A 12,185-nucleotide genomic window follows, 5' to 3' on the forward strand; every position below is an offset into this window, starting at 1 on the left:
CGCCTGATGAGACCATCCTGATGACGTAAGCTCAAAATTCTTTTTACGCTCTCTGTATCAGTCTGGTCTCGCTGCTGTCCAGAAATTAAAATCCAGTGAGAGCCATTCTGGGCCAATCAAGGATCCACACTGTAGTTGACAACGTTACTACGACTGTGTTGTATTTAAAGACGCAAAATACAGGCTTGCTTAACCCTAATGGCGCCTCTCAAAGTATCAAGCACTACCTTTAACATTAGTTAACACAGCATTGAGTGAAGTTATTACATAAATAGAGTCAATCACAACAATTTAACAAGAACAAGAGGATGCATTCGCAGAGTTTCTCAGAGGAAAAGACGTTTTTGCCAATTTTCTGACTGGATTTGGCAAAAGCTTGATTTATCAACTGGCTCCATTGGTGGTGAAGAAGATGTTCCCCTGTACAAATCCAATGTTCATTGTTGTTTGAGCAGATTCAAGATGCTGCAAAACTGCTAATCACTGTTCACAATGCTTCACACAGACAACAAGGACGCTGCCAGCTGAATGACAAATGGCAAAATATGCTGGTAATGCCAGTGTACTGAGAAAACCTGATTGGGATTGTTGTCAACAAGGTACACGTCATTACGGATGCATGATGTTGGATTTTTTGCCAATATCTGTTATACCAGGAGCGGCTGATGGAGTTTGCTTGTCAAGGCAAGTGCTCCCACCCACTGAAATCATTTGGGGGCAGCAGTGAGTCCAGACTAATACAGAGAGAGTGTTGAGCTCATGTCATCAGGAGGATCTGACCTGGCTCTCAGTACACTACCAGGCGCTAAAAATAAAAAATCAAACCCAAAAACTGTGTGAGGGATGCTGAGGGATGATTCAGTTTTGACTCTATGCAGAAACCAGGGAAGGAAGATATATAACGAGTTTATAACAGTTTATACAGTATGTATATATATAGACACAGATATATATATATATATATATATATATATATATATGATGAAACAAACAAGACGTACATGTGCGCAATGGGCCATGTACATTGGGTCCAGCTGTGGGAGGTGTGGACTGATGCAGCATGAACACACACACATGAACACAAGCACCTGTGCTTTTATTCCCAAAAGCACAGGTGTAGATACAAGCCTGACCGTGCATGTGCGCTTCCTGTGCACTGACAAAGTCATGGTTCATAAAAGTTTAGAGTGAGGTTTGTGCCATTTTTCTTTTAATTTATTAAAAGTCCACCCTACAACAAACTATATACACAGAGTGTTTTATATCTTACATGTGGCCTTGAAGTTTGCATTATTTATGTGGTCCTCTTGATATCACTTGCTTGTAAAAGAAAAGCCTGTTCTGTCCTGGTGTCTGGACTTGTGTGAGAGAAGTATGTTAATTTTTTATTTAGTTCTAGATGATTGATTTGCGCTGTACTAGGGCTGTATTTCACCCAAAAAAATCTGATATTCTAATTGATTTAACCAATCAATTGGTTGATGGGAGAAAAAAAATCTGTGCGTTACCTCTAGATTTACTAAATCACCACAGTGCACAGATTAGACTCCAACTGGTGATGCTGTTTGTCCACCAAAGTGTTTTTCTTCCTGTCACAGGGCTGGACATTAACACATACCCCAGACAAGTGAACTCTGTTTAGGAAAGTGGAATGCCTTGAGTGAAAATTAAATATGATGTCCATTATTATATAATCGGAAAATAAACTCTGGGGTTGATGATGTCACGTACACCAAGATGTTACTGATGTGAAATATCTCTGTAACGCTGCATGTGAGAGACACTTACTATTTGTAGCTCAGAAACTAATGTTAGCCATCCCGCCGTTCCAACAAGAGCTTCAGTGTGACCCTTTCAGAAGCTTTGTAATCCAGCCTTTAACGACAATGTCTTTTTGAAGACTCAGCAAAATAAATCGACAGCAGTAAATCACACAAAGAATGTTTTCTCTGATTATATGTTCGTTTTTGGATTAAAAAACAAAAAAGAGTTGAAAAATGGTTAACTTAGGGTAAAACATTGCGATTGTCACTGTCACCAGCTGTTCAATCATAGTGGAGAAGGGTCCATAACAGTCATTTTCATCTGGGAAAATATATTTCATAACTTTATACGTTATAATTCAAACCTTTCTGAAATTTCAGCCTGGTAATCCCCCTGTTTTTCCCAAAGGTCTCTCTCTGCCTGCTGACCGCCAGATGTTTCCAGTCCTGTAACTTATTCCTCGATCAACAGGTGTCACTGCGTCTTCAGCTCAGCTGCCTGTTACATCTATAGAGAGCAAAATCTGCTCTGGTGGTGCCTGCTGTGCACTTCATACAATGAGTGTAATAGAAAGAGGAATGCCTGTCTTCACTACAGTATAGAAAAACATACCGTCAGGAGCCTAGTAGACACACGGCCGTATTTAAGTAAGACCAGCAACTGTTCGACCAATAACACTTGGTTGAAGCAAGAGAAAATCGACCAACCAATCGAGCAACCGATCACTTTACAGCCCTACTTTACACCACATATATACTCATATATACTATACTCATTTAAAGATTTAGACAAATGCAAGTGTTGCATTATGCTTTGTTTGAGTGCAAGATTTCTTGTGATTCAACAAAGACTAATCAGTTAACTAGTAGCCTAACAATTCAGACACTGAGCTGCAAAACGGGCAGTCTCCATCAAACACACAGGACCTCGAAGGCTGACTTACAGTAATAGGTTGGAATTTAGGAGGAGTCTGCGAAATATTATAACATGAGAGAAACAAGAGAGAGGGAGAGACAGAAAGTGAGACAGAGAGAGAGAGTAAGATGGACTGGCATGGCTGTAAAGTTCAGGGCTATAAATTAGAATCCTGTGTCTTGTTTCTAAAGGTCTCCCAATGAATAAATACTAGCCAGGTCACATCTATGGACCAAATGCTCAGAGCCGTGTGTGTGTGTGTGTGTGTGTGTGTGTGTGTGTGTGTGTGTGTACTAGGTGATCACTAAAAGCCAACACGAGCATGTGGCTGCATGTGTCTGTAAATGTGCGGTCGAGGCTACAGTGACTTCCATCTATGAAATGTGTGCGTGTTTTCTTGCACACTCTTAGCATGCATGCAGGTATGCATGCAGCTCAGTGTGTGTGCATGTGTGTGTGTGTGTGTGTGTGTGTGTGTGTGTGTGTTCATGTCTGTCCTCCCCCCACTTTGTCAGCTGTTGAGCTCTGTAACCGGCAGGGTAAGAATCCTCTGCGTGTGTGTGTGTGTTTGTGTTCGATGGAGGGAGTTCATCGCAAACGGTCCTGTGTGTGTTTGCAGTTGAGGGTGGTCATACCGTGGATATCACGCCCAATATTTGCTCTATTTTGAGATCCATTCTGTAGTGTTCCTGTTCACCTTTTGTTTTTACTACACCTTCTATAAAAAGCAAGCTTTATTCACACTTTGTGTATAAGCAGTGCCTCTGTGTATGTATGTAATCTGCCATAAGAAATGTTTGTTTACAGTTCTGTTGCAAACTAACAGGTTACCCCACTTTACAGTATTCTTCAAAGAGGAAGTGAATAATTAGGTCTACAGATCACAGCAACAAACAGGACTTGTTGTTTTTCACTCCAATTCTAGAAAAAAAATGATGGTGCAGATAACAGAAAAAATAAGCACTTAGCCTGTTTGGTGAATTGTTCAGTTTTAAGAAGCTTATTTCTGTGAACTAATAAACAGCTGCACAGTCTGTAGCACTTGAGATGTGCTTCAAATGAAAAGTGCACGGTAAATAAAAAGAAGTGCTATAAATGCACTGCTTGAAGTACAAAAAAAACAACAGCATTTTTACTATTATCTTCTCAATAGTAGCCATCAAAGGATCTAAATAATGTATCCACAATAACATCAGTTTACAGTACCACCACAGCTATTACTCTAACTCCATCGCTATCATTACAGCTGATAACTTCAATTATGGAATCATCATATACAATATACTGAGCAATATTATATTGTGATTTTGGTGACAGAAACAGTCTGTCGCTGCAGAGTCGCTGTTTAGCACATCAAAAAAAACTAAAAAGCCCAAATTTGTGTACAACGCATCCATTAAAATGCACAAACCTGACCGCAAACAGACAACAGGCCGTGTGTCACAAACTGCAGTACAACACCCAGCTGAGACGCGTATTCTGAATTGGCTGTGCACGCGCCCAAATAAGGCTCTTAAAACCCGAATAACTTCAGCATACCCCAAATGCATTAATCGTAAAATGTTAAATTTGTAAAACAGCCTAAGTCTAGATATTTAAATGGAATATGCTGTTCATATGACCAATATATTGTCATTTTCAGAATAATAGGGAGATTTTGGTGTGCATGTAAGTGTGGCGTGTATGACAACACTTTAAACTGAATAACAAAATCACAAATAAGAATTTAGAAATGTGTGTCAACTGAGTGTGCGCAAGAGAGTTTGATTTCATCAAAAGGGGTAGCAGTACTATTTTAGCACTAGCCTAAAAGTTACCATAGTGACTTTGCGGAGAGGAGTTTTTATAATGACACTGCTCAGACTTTTCTTGGGGAATAATTAATAAAAGCATCTTTATACGCAAACTACCAGCAGCTCAGAAGAAGCTTCTAAGATAATCATAAAACATAAAAAATAATTTGATTTAAAAAGCAGCTCAGTTCTTTTGTTGCATTTTTCTCTCAGTTCAAAATCTCTAAACAATACGAAAATATACCTGATGTTGAATGGCGCCTTCTCAAAAATCACACAGATCAATAAAATAAATTAACAGACTCAAAGCAGGAGAAACGGGAGGAGGGAGGAAGAAGAAAAAAATCGATGTAAATATAACTATGGCTTCTTGTAACTAGCCTGGTGGGAGAAACTGATAATCGTACGGGCATGTGTAAACACTGGATATTTATTGCACCCCTGTAGTTGTGTATGTGTGTATGTGTGTGTGAAGGCTCATTCATTGATCGATCTGGTCGACAGTCAGTGCAACAGGAGTTTCATAGCGGTTTGTGTAATGATTGTAAAGAGAACGGGTGGGAGGGAAGATGGAGCGGGGAGGGTGGGTGGGGCAGGCCAGGGTCCCCCAATTTAAAAATATACCATATAATAAAAAAGCAAAAATGAAATATAAGAACATACCCAGAGACAAGTCGGACAGGCGGACATTAGAGCAGCAACTGACGACACAAACAGACGAGACGGAGGAGGAAGGAAGGAAGGAGGGAAAGGAAGCAGGGATGCAGATGCTCCTCTACATATACTAACCTTCAGGTCCCTGTGCACTGTGTCATGTTGGTGAATGTGATGGACACTTTCTAGAATCTGATGGATACAGTGACTGTGAAGACAAAACAGAGAGAGGAGGGACGGTGGAGGGAGGTGAAAAGAGGGATGAAGGTGGAGAAATGGAAGGGGGGGGAGGAGAAGAAACAGGATATAAGGTGAAAAGAGTGATGGGCAGGACCGATGCAAGATGAATGAGACAAAATTAAAGATGAGAAAATGGCAGGTTAGATAAGAGGAGGGCGTGTGACATAGACGTCAGGTGAAATGAGAGGAGGAGGAGGAGGAGGAGGAGGAGGAGGAAAGGGCGATTGATGCAGATAAAGACGTTGGACAGGGAGGGGTGGTTGGATAAATGCGGGTGGAGGAGACAAAAACGTTTCGTTTTGCTTTTTTAAACATGATGAGAGACAAGAGCAGCCACAGCAGAACAACCTGCCAGACAAAAATCACAACAACAGGAGAGGAGAGGAGAGGAGAGGAGAGGAGAGGAGAGGAGAGGCTGAAACCAAAAGAAAAAAAGGGTGACAGATTGTGAAAGAGGAGGCGCTTTTGAAGGGCGAAGAGAGATAATAATACATGACAGAAACGAAACACTTATGTATAGGATGAAACTGAATCATAGAGGACTGGTGGGCTGACGCCAGGCTATTTTTCCATCACTAAAAGCAAAACACATCACTGTGTGAGAAACACATGCACCTACCTCACTCTATTGTGTGTGTGTGTGCGTGTGTGTGTGTATGTAACTTGGTGCAATGAGAGTGTAATGTGTACAATATGTGACTAATAGCAGGCGCAAAGAGACAGGCAGCCTGCAGGATCCACACCCACACAGTGTCTCGTTAGTGGGTGGACTGAGAGAGAGAATGAGAGAGATAATATGTGCATGCTTTCTCACAAACACACACACACACACACTGTACAAAAAAAAAAACCCAAATGTTTACGTTGCTACATTTGACACCAAAGATATACAACTTTTTATTGACTGCATTCACTTGCTGTTCATAAACCTTAATCTGTAACACAGTTTCCCCACACATTCCTTTATTTTAGGCGGCACGCCATAATTTAACCATCCGCCGCCATGTATTGCTTTTATATTTTTGGAGCTGGACCGTTTATTAGGGGTGCTGCTGGAATATATATGCTGCATGGTTATTCTTTTCAACATTACATAGAATATGTCAATATGAAAAATATCAAACATCGCAATATTTTTGACCAAATACCTTGATGTCAATATTGCCAGGATATTGAAGACTGTCTATTGATGAGGCGCCCTATGCGCCCAATGTACAGAGGCTAAGTCCTCGCCATGGGTTCGATTCTGGCCTCGGCCCTTTGATGAGTGTCATCCACTCCTCCTCCTCCTTTCACGCTTAAGCTATTCTATCTTCAATTAAGGCAAAAGCCCCCCAAAAAATATCTTTAAAAAAATGTTGTCTATTGGTGCTTTCACAAAATATTTACATAATGAGATTTTTTGTTAAATAATAATTAGTGACGTGGATATAATGGCTAAGTGAGTAAAGGCAAAAAATAGGACAGCTAAAACACTCTGGTAGGTTCAGGAATAATTGATTATTTTAATGCAGACTTTAAATCCAAGAAAAGGGAACACCTATGATATTACAATATCCAGATATTAATATATCATCAGTTTATTTTAGTGTTACCATTAAGTTTACCCCAGTGAACATAGAAGCTGCTGGTCTGCCTTGATCACCTTATTATTTTGTGTTATTGTGTGACTTCGGTGTTTCAAAAGGTTATTTTGGATTCACTAAAGTCACACAGTGACACAAACTACTGATCAAAGCAGTGGCAGATCAGCAGCCCCCTCGCTCACTGAGGTAAAATTAATGTTTTTGTCAATGGAGTCTGGCTTTGAGGAAAACATAGATAACTTTCACTTTCATTTCAGCTCCCTGCGGAAGAGGGCTGTCTGTTTGGGAAGTGCTGAGCACACGTCTGGATAAATGAGGTGAAAGTGATGAGAAACTCTATGGACGCGTGACTTAACCTGATTGTGACCCATTGTGTACGCCATTAACAAATAGAAGAGCATCTCCATCACACTCGTTTCTGTGCGCCTCAAATATCTCACTGTCCAAAACCATTATATCAATCCAAGGGAGTCGGCTGTTTATGGACGCCTGGTGGGGCAAAGAGGGAAAAAAATGCAGCGCTCGTCACAGTTGCCAAAAAAATGTGAGTTGCTCAGCTTTTTGAGCTACAATGTCCAACTGTTCTCTGCAGGAAAGTAAAGAGATACAGGGAGGAAAATCAAACACAGAGCCAGTCTGTATGTCAAGAGAGGGCACCTTCTCTGCCTCTCATATGCCTGCGTGTGCTTTCAATACTAAAATACACACTGTCCTGAAATAAAACATGTCCAAGCTTGTGTGTAGTGTAAAAATACTTGCAAAACAGAATCAGAATGGGGGGAAAAATCCTGCTTCCTGAAATGTTTTCAGTGCTGTACAACAAAAAATAAACGCAAGGATAAAAATATATGTACAAACAACAAGATAAAATTATTTACCATAGAAAGTAAAGCATAAACTATTCATGTTAACACTTAGAAGCTTAAAGAAGTATGTCACTGCTGGAGAAGAATGGCCTTATAATAAAACTAGGATGTATGTAGTCGAGAGACGCAAATGCTTTTAAAATTTGTGCTCCATGACCAGAGAAACTAGAGAAAAAGGATATATTGTTAAAGACAACTACAACTACCAGAATGCACTGCGCAACACCAGACCAATAAACGGGGGGAGACAGGTCCGTGCCTCCACACACCAGTCACTCTGCATTGGACATGGATGCTTCACACACAGAAGATCTATAAAATCAGCACAGTTTCAAGATTGTTCTTGAGATATGGCTAAAAACATGTATGAGGTCACCGTGACCTTGACCTTTGACCTTTGACCACCAGTTACTAATCAGTTCATTCTTGAGTCCAAGTGAAATTTGTGCCAAATTTGTGAAAATTCCTTATAGACTATCTTCAGATATTGCATTCACAAAAAACACAAATTATGGCGTGACACAGATTCAAGGTTACAGTGACCTTGACCTTTGATCACCAAATTCTAATCAGCTCATCACTGAGTCCATGTGAATGCCATTTGTGCTAAATTTAAAGAAATCCCCCCTTGGTGTTCTTGAAATATAACTTTCACAAGAATAAGACGAAGGCAAGGTCAGCATGACTTTGACCTTTGACCACCAAAATCTAATAAGTACAACCTTGAGTCCTCGTGGCCATTCATGCCAAATTTGAGGAAATTTCTTCAAGGTGTGCACATATCATGTTCACAAGAACGAGACTGACAAGGTCAGAGTGACCTTCATCTTTGACTTTTGACCACCAAAATCGAATCAGCTCATTCTTGAGTCCACTCGAGCGTTTGTGCCTCTGGCCTCTGCCATCTCCACCACGGAGGCATAAAAAACAACTTATTAAATCAACAGTTCTGTGTTTATGGTTCTCTACTTTTGAGTCTGTCTGTTCCTATAGTGAAGAAAAAATCCTTGATTCAGCTTCAGGTGTATTTTACTCCCAACTCATAACGGTCTCCATCCAATCAAACACTACTGAGGAGAAACTCTGATAGATTGTGACAGGGGGCGACAAGGTGTGATGCAGCACAGTTTGGGGTCCGTGTGAGTGCGAGAACGTGTGCGTGTTAGACTAATTATCGTAGCTAATTAAAGTCCTAATTCTTACTGGTCTCCAAGGGAGTGAGGGTGGGAGGCGGGAAGGGCTGGCCTGGATGACTGACATTCAAAGACGGGAGGGGAGGGGAAGGAAAAGTGTGTGTGTGTGTGTGTGTGTGTGTGTGTGTGTGTGTGTGTGTGTGTGTGTGTGTGTGTGTGTGTACGCGCATGAGGAGCAAAGGATAAGTACTGCGAGGGTTGCAAGGTGGGTGGGAAAGACAGCGATCACTAGGGGGTTTATATGGGCAGTTATTAATACTGTTGGTACATGGCAGCTTAAACACGTGCACACACACACACACACACACACACACACACACACACACACACACACACACACACACACACACACAGTAAAATATTATTACACCAATTCCCAAACTACTATGTAACTATCATTATAATTAAAATCATTACATTATTACCAGATACAGACACATTTCTACATTCATCAAACAGACAACAAAACCAGCCACGAGAGGGATGCAGTTTACAGTCCACTGTGTCTGCACGCCTTTGTTAGCTTGCAAAAATGACTGGACCAAAGCCAGAACTGGAGCTTTTTGGCTTCAGGCACAATGAGAAATTTGCTGGCAGTGTTTGGAGACTACTAAATATGCAGTTTTGACTAAACAACTGTCCTCCTCTGCACACAGGAGACGAACAGGCAAAATTCCCAGATAATTAGCAAACTGAAATCCTGAACCTTGAGCACAGTTTTTAGAAAATTAATGACTGCCTTGTAAAAGCCACTTGCAGAAGAAATTTTAACCACTTTCACTCATGGTTTGAGTGATTAACCCAGACACAGTTGAAAGTTTGTTTGCAGGTATTAAAGGGCAAAAAAAATCTGTTGCAGCTGTGCAGATCCTTCAAGTTGCAGGAAAATAGAAAAATAGAGTTCAATATTAAAGCACAGCCATAGCTGTTACACTGCTTACAATGTACATATGACAGATGAGTATAATTACATTATAATCTCATATATTGGCCTCAGCTTTACTTGATAACACAGTACATAAAACACTGTTTTTTGTTGCCACAGTTCTCTCTGTCAACACTGAATGTGTTAAATATGCACCTCTATAACATCATGTAAACAAACCACTCTACCAATCAGCTGTGCACTCATGTAAACAAACAACAAAGAATATCAGCTGTGCGCTCAAGACCTTACTTAAGATTTAACAACTTAAAAGACAGGTGAGTACTTGCTGTCTTCCTCTGTTTATACTTTTTAAAACAGAAAACACGTTTTTTTTAATGTTGTTATACTGACGCAAACTGACATGCAAAAAATCCCTAAAGGCCATCTTCAGATATTGTGTTCACAAAAATGAGACGGCTGCAAGGTCACAGTGACCATGACCTTTGAACACCAAAACATAATCAGCTCATCATTGAGTCCAAGTGAATATTTGTGTCAAATTTGACTAAATTCCCTCAAGGTGTTATTGAGATATCATTTTCACAAGACTAAGACAAATGCAAGGTCACTGTGACCTTTGACCACCACGATCTAGTCAGTTCATCATTGAGTCCAAGTGAATGTTTGTGTCAAATTTGAAGAAATTCCCTTTTGGCGTTGTTGAGATATCACGTTCACAAGAATGCGCCGGACAGACAGACAGCCCGTAAACATACTGCCTCCGGCCTTGGCTATCGCCGGCGCAGAAGCATAAAAAGTGTGAATGCAGTTATAAGGTGAGCAAGGGTGTTGCCTTAATACTTAATGCAACAGACTAATCAGACTAATTGAATTTTAAGGACTTCATTACCCAGAAATCTAGCAATGGGTGACATCAGCTGTGCACTACAGCTCATGTTTGCAAACCTGGCCTGGGATCACTTTCTGCCCAAGAAAATCAAAACGGACGTTTCCACTTGTGGAAATAAGTGGAAACTAAGTAACTAAGTTTATTTTGTCATCTCCAGGCAAAGCCAGATGATCTTATGTGATTTTTTTCCAGTTCAGGAAACTAAAAAAATCAATCCATCTTCAAATGCAAAACAGCTGATATTTAAGGCTTGGGCATTTTGAATTAATGTAAATTAAAGTGGTTACAAATCCAGTTAGCCAGATAACACTTAGCTCAAATTACCTGAGTTCACTGTTCTCAAGCTACAAGTCAAACAGCTTTGGAGTGGAGACGAGAGCTAAAGAGAACCATTTACCGCGCCACACTGGCACGAATTTCAACATCAGACTATTCACTTTCACTTTTAACATTGCTGAATGGATTAACACCCACGCCACAACTGTCATTTTCAAGTATCTCTCTCACTTTTCTCTCAGTCTATTGTCTGTCCACCCCCCCCACTACTCCATTTCCTCTTCCGCCATTGGTTAAAAAAGTGAACTGTGTGTGTCGATGAGTCAGCACGAGTGGTGGGAGTGAGATATAAAACAGCATGGGTGGTGGTGATGGTGGTGCTGCGTGAATAAAGAAGTAAAGAATAGGGCTGAATGAAGATTAAGAAATGAAAGGAAAGAAGGTGAGACTCTCCACAAACAAACACTACAGGTGGGCGGAGAAATTTGTTTTGTTCTGCTTACTTGTTTTTATCTCTCCTGTGTTTGAGTAAAGGGAGGCACGGGTGGGAAATGAAGGGGGCGACATAACAGTGTAGGGGTGTACGCTGGACCACCTGCACCGGTCAAGCTCACCGGATCACAGAAAAGAAGGTTTGACCAACAAGAGTTTGTATATATCATTAAAAATATTCACAACTTTGATGTTTGTTTGTTTTGTTTTTTATATTTGTTGGGGTTTTTTTTTTGGTTTGTTTTTTGTTGTTACTTTGTTTTCTTCCCTTCTTTCCTTATGTTTGGTTGCTTCTCAACAACTACTGTTGTTGTTTGCTTGCATGAATAATTTTATTAATAATAAATGATATAATAATAATAACAATAATAATAAATCTACTGTAATTTATCTCTGTTGAACTGTCCAAAACAAAAACAAAAAAAGAGAGAAAATGTCAGTTTGCTGTGCTGTATGATGTGTACTAATTTGACTCCAATAAAAACTTAAATTAAAAAAAGAAATAAATATTCACAGCTTTATTTGTGACAAACTATGCAGTTTTTATTGCTAGAAGTAATTGTTTTGTCCTGGGGTTCAGAGTTTCCTGTGTTATTGTTCAATTTCTAATTTAGTCTATATTTCCTGC

General features: G+C 40.1%; 1 protein-coding gene across 20 annotated transcripts in view; it reads right to left on the reverse strand.

The window, feature by feature from the left end:
* The window catches only part of LOC121945071 (calcium/calmodulin-dependent protein kinase type II subunit beta), a 99,567-nt gene that overhangs the window by 57,226 nt on the left and 30,156 nt on the right, over positions 1-12,185 (reverse strand). For 6 of the 20 annotated variants that reach the window (XM_042489100.1, XM_042489080.1, XM_042489095.1 and 3 more), the window contains exon 6: positions 5,262-5,334. The exons of the other annotated variants lie outside the window; for them this stretch is intronic. In XM_042489100.1, the coding sequence (XP_042345034.1) occupies positions 5,262-5,334 (73 nt within the window). The remainder of the gene's footprint in view (positions 1-5,261; positions 5,335-12,185) is intronic. 20 annotated transcript variants of the gene reach the window in all.

Source organism: Plectropomus leopardus, chromosome 6 (assembly GCF_008729295.1).
Source record: "Plectropomus leopardus isolate mb chromosome 6, YSFRI_Pleo_2.0, whole genome shotgun sequence".
In the NCBI taxonomy this organism is placed as follows: Eukaryota; Metazoa; Chordata; class Actinopteri; order Perciformes; family Serranidae; genus Plectropomus; species Plectropomus leopardus.